Source organism: Sinohyriopsis cumingii, chromosome 7 (genome assembly GCF_028554795.1).
Source record: "Sinohyriopsis cumingii isolate HCF-2022 chromosome 7, ASM2855479v2, whole genome shotgun sequence".
Lineage (NCBI taxonomy): Eukaryota > Metazoa > Mollusca > Bivalvia > Unionida > Unionidae > Sinohyriopsis > Sinohyriopsis cumingii.
The window spans coordinates 4472833-4493431 of NC_142967.1; the positions used below are offsets into that span (position 1 = coordinate 4472833).

A 20599-nucleotide genomic window follows, 5' to 3' on the forward strand; every position below is an offset into this window, starting at 1 on the left:
AATAATTTTATATTGTTTAAAGGGACATGTTCAATAAGAGTATCAGATAATTACAAGCTGTAATTTTACACTCACTGCCTTCAATCGATATGTGAGGCAAGGATATAGAGAAAATAGAGAAAAGCATAAGATATTCAAACAATAGCAATACTGAAAATGAAGAAAAAATAATACAAAATAACAGTATATAAAAATTAAATTTAATACTTATTCAGATCGATCCTTCATTCAAGTACAACTATTGTTGAAACATTTAAATCCTTCTGAAAGCATGTTTCATTTTATCCATGCATTTTTAATCCAAAAGAACAACAATCCTGTAAAATACTGTAACTGTTTCTTGAAACACTTATTAATGAAACACTATGTATATACACTAATTACAGCAGAGTATTAAAGCTCACACTTCACATATTTTTGGACAAAGCCTATGTATCAACATCGTATCAATCAAGTCTCATGGTACTCACAATTGCTTCTCAGGTAAATAATCCCCAAATTGCTGAATTAAACAAGTCCAGCTTTCTCAAAAGCACTGATAATTAGGTCCGATCTTTCACTCGTCATGGTGGCCGAGTGGTCTAAAGCGCTCTTCGTTACGGATCACTGCCATCTCACCTCTGTCTGCGGCGGTTCGAGTCTAAGATTCAGCCAATGTGGGCATGTGAGAAAGCTTGCCAGTAGCTTCTCGTGGGTCGGTGGTTCTTTCCGGGGTTTTCTGGGTTCTTCCTCCACCATTAATACTGGCCGCCATGTATAGCCTATCGTGTGCTGAAAAATGGCGTTAAACCCCACAACAACAACATCACTCGTCATGTGAGCTGCAATTATTCAGCATGGGGGGTCTAAGTTGAATTTTACCACACTTAAGCCACTGTTAATGCCATGATAGTCAGAAATTACTGATGGTGCAACTTGATGGACAGTGGTTTAAGTAAGAGATCATTCATATGCACTTTAATAACCGATTGATCTAGTGTTGTTGGCTGCATCGGCTTCCTTTGATGTTGAGTACTCAAACGAAAACATGTCAAAAGTGATTAATTTTGACAGGTGTTTTATTTGTGCTCATAGAGATAGAAGTATTGTTTTAGTGTTGTTGGCTGCATCGGTTTTGACTGATGTTATTCACTTGGTAGAAAATATGGTGTAAGTATTGAACTTGCCAGGTCTTTAATTTTTGCTCATACAGGCAGTAGTATTGTTTTAAACATTAAAGTGATAGCAATTTGCATCGGCATTGTTTTATTCTTTTGTATTTTTTTTTTTCTTTGAATAGGTTAAACCATGAAATTAAATACCTACTAATATGTAAGTTTTGACAGGCAAGACCACAAATTTAAGTACCCACAAAAATGCCTTTTTTTATTTTATACAAAACCATGAAAATTGAGTTCAACGAAAATAAATGATACTATAGTAAGTGTAATGTCTTTCAGAGTCTTGAAAATTGATACAGAAATACATCGAAGGAGGTACTGTTGCCATTGAAACAGAAACAATGCAAATGAAATGCAGAATGAACACAACAAAATTAAGTATGAAGGCAAAATGTACTATGAATGTAAAAAAAACAACAGAGTACAAATACAAACAGAATGTAGTATGAATATATAACAAAATATAGTATGAATACAAACAGAATGTAGTATGAATGTAAAACAAAATATAGTATGAATACAAACAATGTAGCATGAATGCAAACAAAATATAGTCTGAATACAAACAATGTAGTATGAATGCAAACAGAAAATAGCAGGAATACAAACAGAATGTAGTATGAATATGAATGTAAAACAAAATATAGTACAGTAAAACCTGTTATGAGAGATTGCCCCTTCTGCCAACAAAAAACGGTCTTTCAAGACAGTTGGTCTCTCAAACCAGGTTTGTACAAAAAGACAAGTTTCCACATGAAATTACATTTACATTTTAAGATCGTATATATTAGCATATGAAATCGTTTCTGATTTACTGCTTTTCCTGTATAACAACCTTAATTTATTTTACCAGTGTTTAAACCACTTTTTTGCAAATGGTCTGCCCTTTTTCACTTTCAGTTACAATAATTGTTTTCTCAAGCCTTAAAATTTTTCTCTTTTTAGTTGGAGGTTTGTCCATTGTCATTAAGGTTCTAGGTGTTGACATTATTAGGCTTTGGGGAAAATCTATACATGTGCATTGCATATCTTACAATTAATGCAATAAAAAGAAACAATTATCTCATCCAGAAGGTAGCTTGTCTTCAGTTGAAATGGTTAAGAGTTATCAAGTACAGTGAAACTCCGCTATAGTATGCTTTGTTACTTCACAGAATATGAACATAACATTGTAGTGTGGCTTCTCAAATTTTACAATAATTGTACCAATTTATTGAAGTAATTAAAAGTTTTAGTGCCAGAAATAAACGAGTTTGATATAATAATTTGGCATGATGTGTTCTTATACAAAATTAAAGTGTCTTATTACTGTTTCTTTCATTATATGAATAACGGTTTTAAAATTTGCATGTGATTGTTCATTTTAGTTATGTCATTTGTCAGTCACTGCTCTTTGATCATAATTTATTTTATCTCCCAAAAAAGAAGATGATTGTTAATATAATTATTATTGAACCTGTGACAATTAAGCCATTCAGTATTTTGTGTTTGTCTTCTATACATCCTCTACAAAATCACAGCTTTGTTAATCATTGAACAATGCAGTTTTCAAAGAAATGTTTCTCACCCAAATTTAGAAATAATTTAATTTACCCACCTAATTAAGTAGCTGCTAATCATTAGTGTCAGTCTCACAGCTTTAAATTGTTGAATTTATTGGGCACTGCATTATAAAACCTGAGAAAGAAAAAAGAAGCTTCATACATGCATGCTCTCAGACATTCATCATGTAATGAATAGATCTGTGAACCGCATCATCCATTCCTGAGAAAAAAATGAATTTGTTTGCTAAAAAATACATCATTCATATTTCTAAAGAACCCAGCAGAGAGAATTCTAGTGGTTTGAAATGTATACAGATATCGGGTAATGACCTCAACAGATAACCATACAGAATGAACCAGGAATGTTCTTTAACATTCCTTATATTTAGATTATTATTATTACAGTCCTACCCACTTATATCGACATCACTTATGTCGACAAACCACCTATTTCAACAAAAAAGCAAAGTCCAAGTCCCTTGGTCTACTATTACTACCAAAATTATCATGCTTATGTTGACGTTGGGATAAAAAAATAAACGTACATGTCGACAGAAGCCCTTGGTCCTAGCTTGAACAAATCCTTTGTTTTCTAATCATTTATGTCGATAAGCTGCCAGTTCCGACCCATACTTTGTTCCACAATTAGTTGTTCTTGCCACCAGGCTTTAATTTTTTCCCTGCTTAAGAAGAAGCTTCCTACATGCATGCTCTCAGACATTCATCAGCGGTCAGTTCCGACCTGTACTTTATTCAACAATTAGTTGATCTTGCCGCTAGGCTTTAATGTCACAGTCAGATAAAAAAAAACAGGCTTTTGGTTGGTCATATAAGTTGACCTCTCGCAGCGATTTAAATAAAAGCAATGGAATCTAATCAATTCTTGCATTTTCCAAAGTGATCAGTGATTAAAACAAGTTTATTGTACTGTGAAAGTTTCCTTTTTAACTTTATTTAGCATGTATCAATGTATACAATATTATGCCTTCATTAATCATATCAGCCGCATATCTCCTGTTCGCTTTTATGTACTTTTCACGATGACTTCTGTAACTAAATACATGTACTGTTTAAACAAACTTGTTGACAGTTTTTCATTTCCCTGTGAATAGCCCCATCCCCTTGGTAGCCTCAATAAAATGGGAACAGGCTGACTAAAATCTAGGCCAAATTAAGTACAAGTACTTGAAGCATGTAAATAACAACTGTGCAACCATGTGATAATGCTGACATTGAATATCAATATTGAATATCGCAGTGAATACTTTTCATATCAGGATGTGACCATTGCAATCTTTTATTTTGGATTTTATTACACAAAGGTAACCAAAAATGTAATTTGTCAATATACAAGTGTATTTCACACTGGTTTTGTCTTCATGTACTCAAAATTTCCATTGTTTGTTTTCTCAAAGTGTAAATGCTACTCACTGACAACAGGTCACCACCTCTTACTGACAAATTTAACTTCTATCTTTTTTCAGACCCCACTCCCCCAACACTTATCTCAACATCCGCTTATGTTGACAATAATTCCTCGGGCCCGAGGATGTCAACATAAACGGGTAGGACTACCATATTTACCGCATGTGTTGGGACACAATAAAATAATTTTTTTTTTTCCTGTCCCAGAACTTATGGTGAAACATTTTTTCACTTTGGTCATATGTCCTAAGACTTAAGAAACGAAATAAAATTGTATTGCATTTGTGCTTCCCCCCACCACACTGCACGTTGCAATAAAATAGATAAATAAAACGTTGAATTGATAATAAAAAGAAAGAAACTAACCTTGTGTTGTTATCATTTATTCCTTTTTTTCAACACGAGCATTTAAGAATAAAATATTTCCACGAAATCCGTAAGCGTATGATTCCATACTGTAGCGTGTATCAATTATGTCCGATACCACACACCACGTTGTTCACATGAACATTGAGAAGCAATTGTGTGTGGTTGTGCTCCAAAGTCTGAACATGTTATCCGACTGAAAACTGGAGACAACAAAATCGCAAACAAGAGGAAAATAGTCAACCGATATCTTGAAGACGCCATTCACGCATGACACGGTGTTGGGTGCAAAATAATCAAGATTGAATTATATCCAGGTCAACTGTATGACAGTATGTCGCAAATAAAAATGATCATTTGAAAACATATTCACTTAAGTGTAATTGACAATCTTTTCACCAGCTTGGGTTACAAAATTATCCTTACTATTTACCCGCAGACGTCAATGATACTTTGTATTAATTGTAACCACAGATGCCAAACACATAGAACATAGAAGCCCTGGTGGTGAATAAACACGACTGGCAGCAATCAGTTAACTCCTTCTTTGAACCTACCGACAGGACATCAAAGACAAAAGGTGATTTTTATTACAAAGCAAGCCGATCTCAGAAGCCGACTTTGGTTACTTTTTTTTTGTTTCGTAAAGGATATCAATACAAAGGTTATTTTATTGCAAAGCAAGCCGACATCGGAAGCTGACTGGATTTTGTGAAGTGAGCCGATTTTTTTATATATATATTTTTTTTGGTTTAATATACAAAGATGGCCGAGATATGGAAGAAACTTGGGTTTCTTTTCAATTATATTCACGGGAATTTTGAAACTAAATTGAAACAGTGGAACAAATTTTGACGCAATATAGTGCTTTGTGCACAGATGTCGATGAATTCGCAAACGAGAGGGAAATAATCAACCGATATATTGAAGACAACTGCCATTCACGCATTGCACGGTGTTAGGTTTAAAATAGCCAAGAATCATTTTTATCCAGGTCTATTGTGTGACAGTATCTCGCAAAAAAAAAATCATAATTCAAAAACACATACACTTGAGTGCAAGTGACAATCTTTTCGCTGGCACGGGTTACAAAAGTATCATTACTATTTATCCGCAGACATCAGTGTACCTTTGTAATAATTACTACAAAAAATGCCAAGCACATAGAAGCCCTGGTGGTAAATAAACACAGCTTGCAGCCAACAGTAAACTTCTTCTTTGAACTTACCGATAGGACATCAAAGACAAAGGTTATTTTTATCACGAAGCAAGCCGACGTCGGAAGCCGTCTTTGGACTCGGAAGCCGAATTTTTTTTAATGGATATCAATACAAAGATTATTTTATTGCAAAGGAAGCTGACCTCAGAAGCCGACTTGGATTCTTTTACGTGTGCCGATATTTTATATTTTAGCTTCGAATATACAAAGACGGTTGAGATATGGAAGCTAACTTGGGTTTCTTTTCACCAGTATTCACGACATTTTTTAAAATAAAGTGAAACAATGGAACAGTTTTTAAAGCTTACAATATAATGCTTCATGCGCAAACATTGATGACCCAGCATCGTCCAGAAGATTTGGAGCAAAATAAAATCATGTGATGAATAGATCATTTCGCCGACAATATGATCATTAACATGGATAAAACTCTAGTGTACTTTGATCGCATTCCTGGATGGACTGACTATAAGATGGGCGTCAAATGTGTGAGAATTAGCAAGACTAGTGCAGATTTGAAAACATCTGACTTTTATCCTTGCAGTTTCCGCTTCAGGTGATGTGTTGTCTCTAACATTTTTTCACGGTATGAGAAAGCTAAAAATATATTAATGTACCAAAAGAATAGATTGTCCTTGTGCAGGAGAAGGGTTGTGTTGATGAGATGCTGCTGCAGTGGATGAAGAGTTTTATTTCAAGTATACAGTTTTATATTTTTTAAAATAAAATTTCAGTTGGAGTGCAATTTCCGACATGTAATTTTTGAATGATTTAAATGGTGTCCCATAACTTATGACTCCAAAAAAAACGTGTCCCAGAACATACAGTGCACAAAAAAATTACTTTTAAAATTAATTTATGGTGTCCCAACAAATACGGTGTCCCAACATATACGGTAAATACGGTACTTGATTTTTTTAATTTAAACTCTTTATGATCTATGAAGAAGTGACTAAAATATATGCATTCTCTGTGCATATTTTATTATCATGGATTAAGTGTTATATATGCAGTGACATCAGATGGTGAGTGCACATGTCAATACATTGACTACAATATTCATCCTTTACATGTGTGTATCATGGATGGTACTCTGCTTAAGGTCAGATATTAAGTATGCAGTCTGTGTATTTTCACTATTTCTCGTTTGATCTGTATTGATTTAAGATGATAGGAGAACAAGTATGGCACCTATGCTTATACCCACATCCAATCCACCTCCATTTGTAGAGCCATGGGATTTGCATGCACCTTTTTCTTTAGTTCACTGACTTGTTACACTATTATACAATATATTACATAGTTACATTGCATGTTGGCACTCTTTGGTTGCCTGACCATCCATAGAATGGTTTCACTGTACTCTGAATTTATTTCTTTTCATGGGTATCAATTTTTGTCATTTGGGAAAAAGTAACGTTTTACCTGTGATTTAATTAATGGACTGTGGAGGCAGTCTTGTTGTTCAGGCAGAAGAATCATTCATGGACTGTTGAAGAGGTCTTATTTCAAAAGAAGGATCATTCATGGACTGTTGAAGGGATCTTATTTCAAAAGAAGAATCATTCATGGACTGTTGAAGGGGTCTTATTTCAAAAGAAAAATCATTCATGGACTGTTGAAGGGGTCTTATTTCAAAAGAAGAATCATTCATGGACTGTTGAAGGGTCTTATTTCAAAAGAAGAATCATTCATGGACTGTTGAAGGGGTCTTATTTCAAAAGAAGAATCATTCATGAACTGTTGAAGGGGTCTTATTTCAAAAGAAGAATCATTCATGGACTGTGAAGGGGTCTTATTTCAAAAGAAGGATCATTCATGGACTGTTGAAGGGTCTTATTTAAAAAGAAGGATCATGCTTGGCCATGGGGAAGGGGTCTCTATGGTTTCCACAGAAGCATAATTTTATTTTTTGACTTTCAGTTGGTGGTTTGTATTAACCATAAACTAGATGAAAATTAGACTTCATGATAAATATAGAATTTACAGTATGCATTAAGCTTGGAATCATTTAGTTGCCTTGTTTTTAAAACAAAATCTTCATCAGTAAGACTATTTAAAGAGTACAGAATTTGCTTTCAGTTTTTTTTATTTTGCTCCAGGATTTTATTTTGTTTTAGAAAATGTATTTAACAACTAGAGATGCTGATAGAAAATTTTTTATATTCACTGACCTGTTTGAATTCAGAAAATTGTTTCTTGCAAAGCAGTTGCTGTATTTCAGACTCTTGAATGTGTACACCCATGTTATAGAAGAGCAGATACCAGGACCTCCCCACATGAAGACCTCCCTCCCATCCCTCCCCAATGCCCCCTCCCTCAGTCCAATCAAGCGCAAGGCACGGGGAGAGAAGGATGCTAGTACAGGTCAGACCTCAACAACACAGCAACAGGAGAGCAAAAACAAGGAAAAACAGGCACAGAAAGGCAAGCTTTATTTCTGATATACATTTTATTTCTTGTACAGTTTGGAACATTTGACATGCTGTGTTAAAAGGGAATTTTCTTTCAGTGAATGTTTTTTTTTTCAGCCATAGACTCCCTTGGTTTCTAAAAATTGGAAGCTAGAGGCAGAATAATTTTTCGCAGATTCACAGATTTCTGAATTCTGTTTTTGGTCATTTTTCAGACCACATCAATCAAAAAAGGACTAGGTTTCCTTTTGATTAAATTCAGACATATATCAGATTTTAATGATATTTTTCTATATGAGTGTTTTATTTGTTAGATGGATATCATTACTGTGTTTTGTTTGTTAGATGGATATCATTACTGTGTTTTATTTATTAGATGGATATCAGTACTGTGTTTTATTTATTAGATGGATATCAGTACTGTGTTTTATTTGTTAGATGGATATCATTACTGTGTTTTGTTTGTTAGATGGATATCAGTACTGTGTTTTGTTTGTTAGATGGATATCAGTACTGTGTTTTATTTATTAGATGGATATCAGTACTGTGTTTTATTTGTTTGATGGATATCAGTACTGTGTTTTATTTGTTAGATGCATAACATTACTGTGTTTTATTTGTTAGATGGATATCATTACTGTGTTTTGTTTGTTAGATGGATATCATTACTGTGTTTTATTTGTTAGATGGATATCATTATTGTGTTTTATTTGTTAGGTGGATATCAGTACTGTGTTTTATTTGTTAGATGGATATCAGTACTGAGTTTTATTTGTTAGATGCGTATCATTACTGTGTTTTATTTGTTAGATGGATATCAGTACTGTGTTTTATTTGTTAGATGGATATCAGTACTGTGTTTTATTTGTTTGATGGATATCAGTACTGTGTTTTATTTGTTAGATGGATATCAGTACTGTGTTTTATTTGTTACATGGATATCATTACTGTGTTTTATTTGTTAGATGGATATCAGTACTGTGTTTTATTTGTTTGATGGATATCAGTACTGTGTTTTATTTGTTAGATGGATATCATTACTGTGTTTTATTTGTTTGATGCATATCAGTACTGTGTTTTATTTGTTAGATGGATATCAGTACTGTGTTTTATTTGTTAGATTGATATCAGTACTGTGTTTTATTTGTTTGATGGATATCAGTACTGTGTTTTATTTGTTAGATGGATATCAGTACTGTGTTTTATTTGTTAGATGGATATCAGTACTGTGTTTTATTTGTTAGATGGATATCAGTACTGTGTTTTATTTGTTAGATGGATATCAGTACTGTGTTTTATTTGTTAGATGGATATCAGTACTGTGTTTTATTTGTTAGATGGATATCATTACTGTGTTTTATTTGTTAGATGGATATCAGTACTGTGTTTTATTTGTTAGATGGGTATCATTACTGTGTTTTATTTGTTTGATGGATATCAGTACTGTGTTTTATTTGTTAGATGGGTATCATTACTGTGTTTTATTTGTTAGATGGATATCAGTACTGTGTTTTATTTGTTAGATACATATCATTACTGTGTTTTATTTGTTTGATGGATATCTGTACTTTGTTTTATTTGTTTGATGGATATCAGTACTGTGTTTTATTTGTTTGATGGATATCATTACTGTGTTTTATTTGTTTGATGCATATCAGTACTGTGTTTTATTTGTTAGATGGATATCATTACTGTGTTTTATTTGTTAGATGGATATCAGTACTGTGTTTTATTTGTTATATGCATATCAGTACTGTGTTTTATTTGTTAGATGGATATCAGTACTGTGTTTTATTTGTTTGATGGATATCAGTACTGTGTTTTATTTGTTAGATGGATATCATTACTGTGTTTTATTTGTTAGATGGATATTATTACTGTGTTTTATTTGTTTGATGGATATCAGTACTGTGTTTTATTTGTTAGATGGATATCAGTGCTGTGTTTTATTTGTTAGATGGATGTCATTACTGTGTTTTATTTGTTATATGCATATCAGTACTGTGTTTTGTTTGTTAGATGGATATCAGTACTGTGTTTTATTTGTTAGATGGATATCAGTACTGTGTTTTATTTGTTTGATGGATATCAGTACTGTGTTTTATTTGTTAGATGGATATCAGTACTGTGTTTTATTTGTTAGATGGATATCAGTACTGTGTTTTATTTATTAGATGGATATCAGTACTGTGTTTTATTTGTTTGATGGATATCAGTACTGTGTTTTATTTGTTAGATGCATAACATTACTGTGTTTTATTTGTTAGATGGATATCATTACTGTGTTTTATTTGTTAGATGGATATCAGTACTGTGTTTTATTTGTTTGATGGATATCAGTACTGTGTTTTATTTGTTAGATGGATATCAGTACTGTGTTTTATTTGTTAGATGGATATCATTATTGTGTTTTATTTGTTAGGTGGATATCAGTACTGTGTTTTATTTGTTAGATGGATATCAGTACTGAGTTTTATTTGTTAGATGCGTATCATTACTGTGTTTTATTTGTTAGATGGATATCAGTACTGTGTTTTATTTGTTAGATGGATATCAGTACTGTGTTTTATTTGTTTGATGGATATCAGTACTGTGTTTTATTTGTTAGATGGATATCAGTACTGTGTTTTATTTGTTACATGGATATCATTACTGTGTTTTATTTGTTAGATGGATATCAGTACTGTGTTTTATTTGTTAGATGGATATCAGTACTGTGTTTTATTTGTTAGATGGATATCATTACTGTGTTTTATTTGTTTGATGCATATCAGTACTGTGTTTTATTTGTTAGATGGATATCAGTACTGTGTTTTATTTGTTAGATTGATATCAGTACTGTGTTTTATTTGTTTGATGGATATCAGTACTGTGTTTTATTTGTTAGATGGATATCAGTACTGTGTTTTATTTGTTAGATGGATATCAGTACTGTGTTTTATTTGTTAGATGGATATCAGTACTGTGTTTTATTTGTTAGATGGATATCAGTACTGTGTTTTATTTGTTAGATGGATATCATTACTGTGTTTTATTTGTTAGATGGATATCAGTACTGTGTTTTATTTGTTAGATGGGTATCATTACTGTGTTTTATTTGTTTGATGGATATCAGTACTGTGTTTTATTTGTTAGATGGGTATCATTACTGTGTTTTATTTGTTAGATGGATATCAGTACTGTGTTTTATTTGTTAGATACATATCATTACTGTGTTTTATTTGTTTGATGGATATCAGTACTTTGTTTTATTTGTTTGATGGATATCAGTACTGTGTTTTATTTGTTTGATGGATATCATTACTGTGTTTTATTTGTTTGATGCATATCAGTACTGTGTTTTATTTGTTAGATGGATATCATTACTGTGTTTTATTTGTTAGATGGATATCAGTACTGTGTTTTATTTGTTATATGCATATCAGTACTGTGTTTTATTTGTTAGATGGATATCAGTACTGTGTTTTATTTGTTTGATGGATATCAGTACTGTGTTTTATTTGTTAGATGGATATCATTACTGTGTTTTATTTGTTAGATGGATATTATTACTGTGTTTTATTTGTTTGATGGATATCAGTACTGTGTTTTATTTGTTAGATGGATATCAGTGCTGTGTTTTATTTGTTAGATGGATGTCATTACTGTGTTTTATTTGTTATATGCATATCAGTACTGTGTTTTATTTGTTAGATGGATATTATTACTGTGTTTTATTTGTTTGATGGATATCAGTACTGTGTTTTATTTGTTAGATGGATATCAGTGCTGTGTTTTATTTGTTAGATGGATGTCATTACTGTGTTTTATTTGTTAGATGGATATCATTACTGTGTTTTATTTGTTTGATGGATATCAGTACTGTGTTTTATTTGTTAGATGGATATCAGTACTGTGTTTTATTTGTTAGATGGATATCATTACTGTGTTTTATTTGTTAGATGGATATCGTTACTGTGTTTTATTTGTTAGATGGATATCAGTACTGTGTTTTATTTGTTAGATGGATATCATTGCTGTGTTTTATTTGTTAGATGGATATCAGTGCTGTGTTTTATTTGTTAGATGGATATCAGTACTGTTTTATTTGTTAGATGGATATCATTACTGTGTTTTATTTGTTTGATGGATATCAGTACTGTGTTTTATTTGTTAGATGGATATCATTACTGTGTTTTATTTGTTAGATGGATATCGGTACTGTTTTATTTTTTAGATGGATATCATTACTGTGTTTTATTTTTGACATTGATATCAGTACTGTTTTATTTTTGACATGGATATCATTACTGTGTTCTATTTTTTGGTCTAAGGTTGACATTGCCCGGGGTGGGAGTGGGAGACAAGCGCCCCAATCCTCCAAAATGCCCCATACGGCCTGCGTCTCTTACTGCCTCTGTCAACTAAAATCCAGCTCCTGGCCTTCGCGAGTGGCTTAGATTTGAAGCCCGGCAGACCATGTTTTCTACTAACAGGAGAAGGGGTGAAGGCGGCCCACTGGCGCCTTAAAACCAGTTGCTTCGGGTAGATGGGACTCGTAAACCTTGGATGGTAGCTCATCTAGGAGAAGGAAAACTCCGATTCCAAACCTCTGCTGCCTTGTGGCTATACCCACTCATGGGAAAGGCTAAGGGAGTAAACCCCGACAGAAAATCCGGAGATGGAGTCCCTAAGGCGGTATGACATTGACTTCAATGTCATTCCGGCAACTCCTGCGACGCCGTTGGTGCCAAGCTGTATCGGCATTTGTCGTTCCCTTGGGCACACCAGCTGCGTGGAGAGGGGGGATCTGCTGCATGGGCAACAGCTGATTCTCCATACCACCCTGCCCAGGCTTCATAGCTCCACTGGAGAGGACACTCCAGCGTCGTCGTACGGCGTCGGCACAACACGAGAAGTAGCAGTTTACCGGTTCTAAGTCAAAGCTCGATTGGCGTAGAGCTTGGCACCAGGGGTTACTTCTGACGGTGGGAGAGATCATCAGGTCTCACTGGACAGCTACCGCCCGCCTCAAGCTGGGCAGCCCCCAGTCAGTAAGGTGCTGCCCGCCATGGCCTGCCTGCTTCACTGGGTGCGTGGAGCTTAGAGAACCATCTCGACAAGTGGGCCACAAAACTCTGCACCAGGAAAGACTAAAAGAAGAAATAAAAAGACTCCAACTCTTCGTTTTGCAACCTGGAACATCAGGACCATGTGTCCTGGATTGACCACTGACCTACAGCAGATCGACGATGCACGGAAGACTGCCGTCATTGACAGAGAACTCTCCCGACTGAACATCGACATTGCCTGCCTCCAGGAGACCCGACTGGCTGACAGCGGCACCATCAGGGAAGCCAATTACACATTCTTTTGGCAGGGGAAGCCCCTGGATGAACCTAGGCATCATGGTGTAGGCTTTGCCGTCAAGAACACGCTAATCGCCTTCATTGAACCTCCATCATCAGGTACTGAGAGAATCCTTGCCCTCCGGCTGTCAACATCCTTAGGCCCGGTCAACATCTTCAGTGTGTACGCTCCAACCCTCTACTCCACCTACGAGGAGAAAGACAAGTTTTATGAGGCTCTAGATCAGGCAATATCTAGTATCCCCAACAATGAAAGCCTTTACTTACTAGGAGACTTCAATGCTAGAGTGGGAGCTGACCATGAGGCCTGGTCCACCTGTCTCGGCTTTTACAGAAGGGGAAAGATCAACGAGAATGGTCAGCGACTGCTGGAGATGTGCTGCTCCCACAGCCTATGTGTGACAAACACTTTCTTCAAATGCAAGGAGATCCACCAGGTGTCGTGGAGACACCCACGTTCACGCCACTGGCACCAGCTAGACCTCGTCATCACCAGGCGTGCAGAACTGGCCAGTGTCCTCCTTACCCGCAGCTACCACAGTGCCGATTGTGACACGGACCATTCCCTCGTGGCCAGCAAGGTGCGAATATTACCCAAGAAGCTGCACCACGCCAAGAAGAAGGGTCACCCACGTATCAACACCTGCTGTGCAAGCAACCCAGAGAAAACACAGCAGTTCATCAGCAAACTGAAGGAAGCCCTCACCAAAGTGACACCTGATGACACCATTGATTCCAAGTGGTCCCATATCCGTGACTCTGTGTACAATTCAGCCATCACAGCTTACGGGAAGAGGGAGCGAAAGAATGTCGACTGGTATGAGGCAAACTGGGAGGAGATGGAGCCCGTGACTGAGGCAAAGAGGAAAGCCCTCCTGGCATACAAGGCTGCACCTAGTCCCAGAACACTACAAGCCCTCAGGATTGCAAGGAATAATGCCCAGAAGACCGCCCGCCGCTGTGCCAACACCTACTGGCTGAACCTTTGCAACAGTATACAGACAGCTGCTGACACCGGGGATACAAGAGGAATGTATGAGGGTATCAAACAAGCGACAGGCCCCCCCAGCTACAAGACCGCCCCCCTCAAGTCCAAGACGGGCGAAGTCATCACAGACCAGGGGAAACAACTGCAGCGATGGGTTGAGCACTATCTTGAGCTGTATGCAACCCAAAACAATGTCACTGGAACTGCCCTGGACGCCATTCCAGACCTGCCTGTCATAGAGGAGCTAGACACACAGCCCACCCTGGAAGAGCTCGGAAAAGCCATCGATTGCCTTGCCTGTGGGAAGGCTCCCGGAAGCGACGGCATTCCGCCTGAAGTCCTCAAGAGCGGAAAACCAGCACTGCTTCAGCCCCTACACACACTCCTCTGCCTTTGCTGGGAACAGGGATACATCCCACAGGACATGCGTGATGCCAACATCGTCACTTTGTACAAAAACAAAGGAAACCGTAGTGACTGCAACAACTATCGGGGCATCTCCCTCCTCAGCATCGTCGGAAAGGCCTTCGCCCGTGTTGCCTTGGCACGCTTGCAGATCCTAGCCTCCCGCGTCTACCCAGAATCCCAGTGTGGATTTCGAGCCGGCAGGTCAACTGTAGACATGATCTTCTCACTACGTCAGCTGCAGGAGAAGTGTCGCGAGCAGCGGATGCCCCTCTACGTTGCCTTCATAGACCTGACGAAGGCGTTTGACATGGTTAGTCGGAGTGGACTCTTCAGACTTCTGCAGAAGATCGGCTGCCCCCCACGTCTGCTTGCTGTCATTATGTCGTTCCACGAGAACATGCACAGCACAGTGTGCTTCAATGGCGCAACATCTGAAGCATTCCCAGTCGTTAGCGGAGTCAAACAAGGCTGTGTCCTTGCACCGACGCTCTTTGCCATCTTCTTCTCCATGCTTCTCCAGTACGCATTCAAGGACTGCTACGAGGGAGTGTACATCCATACCAGGGCTGACGGCAAGCTGTTCAACATCGCCCGTCTCCGTGCTAAGACTAAAGTCACAGAGGTACTCATCCGTGAATTGCTCTTTGCCGACGATGCAGCCTTGACATCACACACGGAAGATGGACTTCAGCAGCTGGTATGCTGCCTCTCCCATGCATGTAAGGAATTTGGACTGACCATCAGTTTGAAGAAAACAAATGTCATGGCACAGGACACAGACTCCCCTCCCTCTGTCTCCATCGATGGGTACAATTTGGAAGTTGTCGAGAACTTCACATACCTCGGGTCTAACATCTCCAGCTCACTTTCCATTGATTTTGAGGTGGGCAGCAGGATTGCCAAGGCAGCAGCAGTGATGGCCAGACTTAACCAGAGGGTCTGGAACAACCCCAACCTCACAGAGAAGACCAAACTGCGTGTCTACCAAGCGTGCGTGCTCAGCTCACTTCTCTGCAGCAGCGAAACATGGACCACCTATGCAAGACACGAGAGGAAACTCAACAGCTTCCACCTGAGATGTCTGCGGCGCATTCTGCACATCCAGTGGCAGGACAAAGTACCCAACACAGAAGTTCTAGAACGCGCCAACATGAACAGCATGTTCTCCATACTCAGCGAGAGGCGCCTTCGCTGGCTCGGCCATGTCAAGAGAATGGACCCAGGTCGCATTCCCAAGGACCTGTTATATGGGGAGTTAGCAGAAGGTGCACGACCAACTGGATGACCACATCTGCGCTACAAAGATGTTTGCAAGAAGGATATGAAGACAGCAAACATCAATGTCAACGACTGGGAGAGCTGTGCAAACAACCGTTCCAGCTGGCGTCTAGCTGTCAGGCAGGGAGTTCAAAACGCAGAGGAAAAGAGAAGAATAAAGCAAGCTGAAAAGAGAGCTAAAAAGAAGGATAAGCAAAAGCGTACTTTGGAGCTATGCCATCGTCTCTCGTAGACGGACGGATGCCAAGAAGATTTTTTAGATGGATATCAGTAGTCTTTTTATTTTTTACATAGATGTTAGTACTGTGTTTTATTTTTCACATGGATATCAGTACAGGTGACACTCAATTTACACCGGAGATGAATTCCTGAGGTTATGGCATAAATTGAAATTTGTGTAAATCAAAATTAACTGCTCTGTCGGTGAGCACTGAGATGCATCCTGATACATGTATGTGAGCTATGTGCAAGCAGTTCTAATGCCAGGAGGGAGGGAGAAAGAGAGAGGGATGTTGGATGCAGATACAGTATTATTTCTCTCCTGCCATTCTGATGCCAGAAGAGAGAGAGATGGAGATTGGATGCAGATACAGTATACATTAAGAATAATGGAAATAAAACTTAATATACAAATTGGAAGAATACTATATGTACTCACTTAGAAGTTGAGTCAAACTGCAAACAACGAAGATTATGGTCTGCCTTGGCATAACATGCCAGCAGATCAGATCTGTTTGTTTCTTTTACTGATCACTCCTAACAAACTGCACAGACCCAGATCTTCCAGCATATAATGTGATGGCAAATATGGGTATGTGACGTTTGCAGTTGGACTCAACTTATAAGCAGATATATATGATAAGATGTGTTGAATCTAAGCATATGAAGTATAGACCAAACATGTACTTGAAGTTCTTACTGTAATTGTGTAAACATCATGGTCCATAGTGGCACTGGCTTTGAACAGTTAGAGTTAAACATAGTAAACCAAAGCCTTTCATTGAGTATTGACCTGTATTTTAGAAATTAATTATACGTGTCTTGGCGTTTTTGTAGCTCTTGTGAGTCATGTCCATCAATCTGTGTGTCTTATCTGCCTGTCATTTGGTTCTCCTTGAAATATGAACTTCATTTACATTGACTGAGAGAGTATATTTATTTGGTTTGATTTTATCATGAAGATATACCAAGTAACATATGTGTTGGGATTCTGGATGAAGCCCCAACTGCACCCCTAGTGTGGGATCAACAGGAAGTCAAAATTTCTTTGGTAAAATGAAATCCTACATTTAGCCTGATTGCTGCTGACACCTATTTAGAGTGGAGGATTATATTCTGTATGCAGTTTTACAAAGATAATTGATACATGCAAAGGTTTCTGATCCGCTGTATGAAGATAGTTAAAATTCATCACAAATGCAATGGAGAGCAGATGTGCAGTGGCTTCCAGCTCTGTTGAAGCTTGACTGGAGGTCCCCATCTAATTCTTTGTACCTTTCTTTTTTCCAGAAAAAGAAAATGAGAAGGACAAGAATAGAAAGGAAGGTCTTGGGACCTTTTACACTCAGCCACATTATCTTAAATTTTATGATGTGATAAGGGGAGCTTACTCTAACTACAAAGTAAGTACCACCAAGCATAGATAATACATTAAAACATGTCTAAAAATACTACAACTTATGCTAATAGATTATGTCCAGGTGGTCTTTCAGTGGAGAGCATAGTATTCCATAAATTAATTCATTTAAGAATATAGAAATAATTGATCATTTGTCTCCTACAAAGAGTCATATTTAAAGTCAGGTTTAACCATATATGTTGTGGGACCAAACTCCAAAGACAAAGTCAAAGGGATTCTTGAAACTAAAGTACAAGGGGCAAGTCAAAGGGATGCCAATACTAAAGCTGCATTTTCCACAAAGTGATAATTGCATGAAGCAGTAAATATGTTCATTGTAGAATTTACCCACATCCCCTTTATTATTATTATTTTTTTTAACACATGCAAATAATAAGTGAGGCATACTATCCATAGTATTGCTTTTACAACAGCATTGTCCTTGTTGTTGGTGTAGGTATCTATATTAGATCTATATCACTTTTACCACAGTGTTGTTGTTGTTGTTGGAATAGGTGTCTATATTAGATTTATATCACTTTTACCAGTGGTGGTGTTGTTGGCACAGGTATCTATATTAGATTTATATCACTTTTACCACTGTTGTCATTCTTGGCATAGGTATCTATGTTAGATTTATATCAGTTGTACCACAGCATTGTCCTTGCTGTTGGCACAGGTATCTTTATTCGATTTATATCACTTTTACTACAGTGTTGTTGTTGTTGGCATATGTATCTATATTAGATTTATATCACTTTTACTACAGTGTTGTTGTTGTTGGCATAGGTATCTATATTAGATTCTTATCACTTTTATCGTTGTTGGCATAGGTATCTATGTTAGATTTATATCACTTTTACCAGTAGTGGTGTTGTTGGCACAGGTATCTATATTAGATTTATATCACTTTTACCACAGTGTTGTCTTTGTTGTTGGCATATGTATATATAATAGATTTATATCACTTTTACCACTGTTGTTGGCATAGGTGTCTGTATTAGATTTATATCACATTTGCCACTGTTGTTGTTGTTGGCATAGGTATCTATGTTAGATTCTTATCACATTTGCCACTTGTTGTTGTTGACATAGGTGTCTATATTAAATTTATATCACATTTGCCACTGTTGTTGTTGTTGGCATAGGTATCTATGTTAGATTCTTATCACTTTTATCGTTGTTGGCATAGGTATCTGTGTTAGGTTTATATCACTTTTACTACAGTGTTGTTGTTGTTGGCATAGGTATCTATATTAGATTTATATCACTTTTACTACAGTGTTGTTGTTGTTGGCATAGGTATCTATATTAGATTTATATCACTTTTACTACAGTGTTGTTGTTGTTGGCATAGGTATCTATATTAGGTTTATATCACTTTTACCACTGTTGTCATTCTTGGCATAGGTATCTATATTAGATTTATATCACTTTTGCCACTGTTGTCATTCTTGGCATAGGTGTGTATGTTAGATTTATATCACTTTACCACAGTATTGTCCTTGTTTGGATTTAGCTTAGTTTCTTTCGACATGAGTTTATATATGCTCAAGCATTTTGTATGTCCACCTGTGAGCAGTGGAAATACAGATCTACAGCTGCTAAATAATGTGCTGTCATAGCATAATCTATGTGTTTTGTCCTGTCGATGAGTATAGACCCAATTCTTAATGTGATGGATGACCTGGATCTACACTTTGATCAATACTATGTAGGTTATGTTATGTGTATCTTGGGAGGATGATTTGTTTTGGCACATGGCCAACACACTTACAAGTTGGACAGTACACAAACAATAATATAGTTATTATATATTCTAAATATACTACCTGCAAAATGAAGTTTGGAGGAACACACTGGAGACATGTTGTTTGTCTGTCACAGATTTCATTGTAATCATTTGTAACATTTGGAATATTTTCATGGGACTTTGAATGCTTTCGTATCATGACTAGACATTGTGTCTTGCATTCTTGTCAGCATTCTAACAGTTCTCCACAATATAATTGCAAATTGTGTCCCTCCATCTGTCTGTTTCACACTTGTCCAGTTGATATCTCCAAGCTATTTGAGATACCTTCTAAAACTTGGTATGTGTTTGTATTCCATATCAGATTCAGCATTTTCTGATTGATACGTTTTTAGAATTGTCTTTCGATGGTTGAAAATTGTACTTGTACTTCTTGCCTCCTCAAACATATGAAGTATTTTCGTTTAACTTGGTATACTCTTGTATCAAGACTGGAAAATGTGTCAGTGAAAAAACAGGATCTGTATATAAACCTTTTGTTTTAAATTGTGTCAACCAGTTTATCTATCACGCTGAGGAGAGTATCTTCAAACTGTCAAAATAGGTCACTGTGATTAAAAGATGGTTATGCAGTGTAATTACCAATAAGGTCACAATTCAAATTATGCATAATACAGCCTATATTTTGGTCTGTAAGCTGGTAGTTTATTGGATTTGCTCCAGCTCAGTAAATCTGTGCCAACACCTGTGTGTGTATTAATATAAACTACACAGAAAGAAAGAGTGATAACCAGCAAATTTTGTATAATTTAAAATATTAAGTTATTTTCCTAAAATGAAAAGTGAAAGAATTAAAAATAACTTACAGTATATGAATTAATTCCTAAAATCCTAAAATATCTATCAATTCCAATAGTTCCAAATAAGCTGAATATCTTGCAAATTTATTCCAAATGATGGCTGTATTGTCCTGATGTACCAACAATACAGAAGAATCACTATATTATAAATACAAGTGTCTTTCAATGAAATATTGGTAATTCTAACACAGCTATTATTCCAAAATGTCTTTGAATGA

The 20599-nt window shown here is 36.6% G+C and overlaps 1 protein-coding gene across 1 annotated transcript in view; it reads left to right on the top strand.

The window, feature by feature from the left end:
* The window catches only part of LOC149794665 (huntingtin-like), a 207984-nt gene that overhangs the window by 48894 nt on the left and 138491 nt on the right, over positions 1–20599 (top strand). The window contains exons 16-17 of the mRNA XM_089964272.1: positions 7939–8141; positions 17660–17772. Of these exons, the coding sequence (XP_089820398.1) occupies positions 7939–8141; positions 17660–17772 (316 nt within the window). The remainder of the gene's footprint in view (positions 1–7938; positions 8142–17659; positions 17773–20599) is intronic.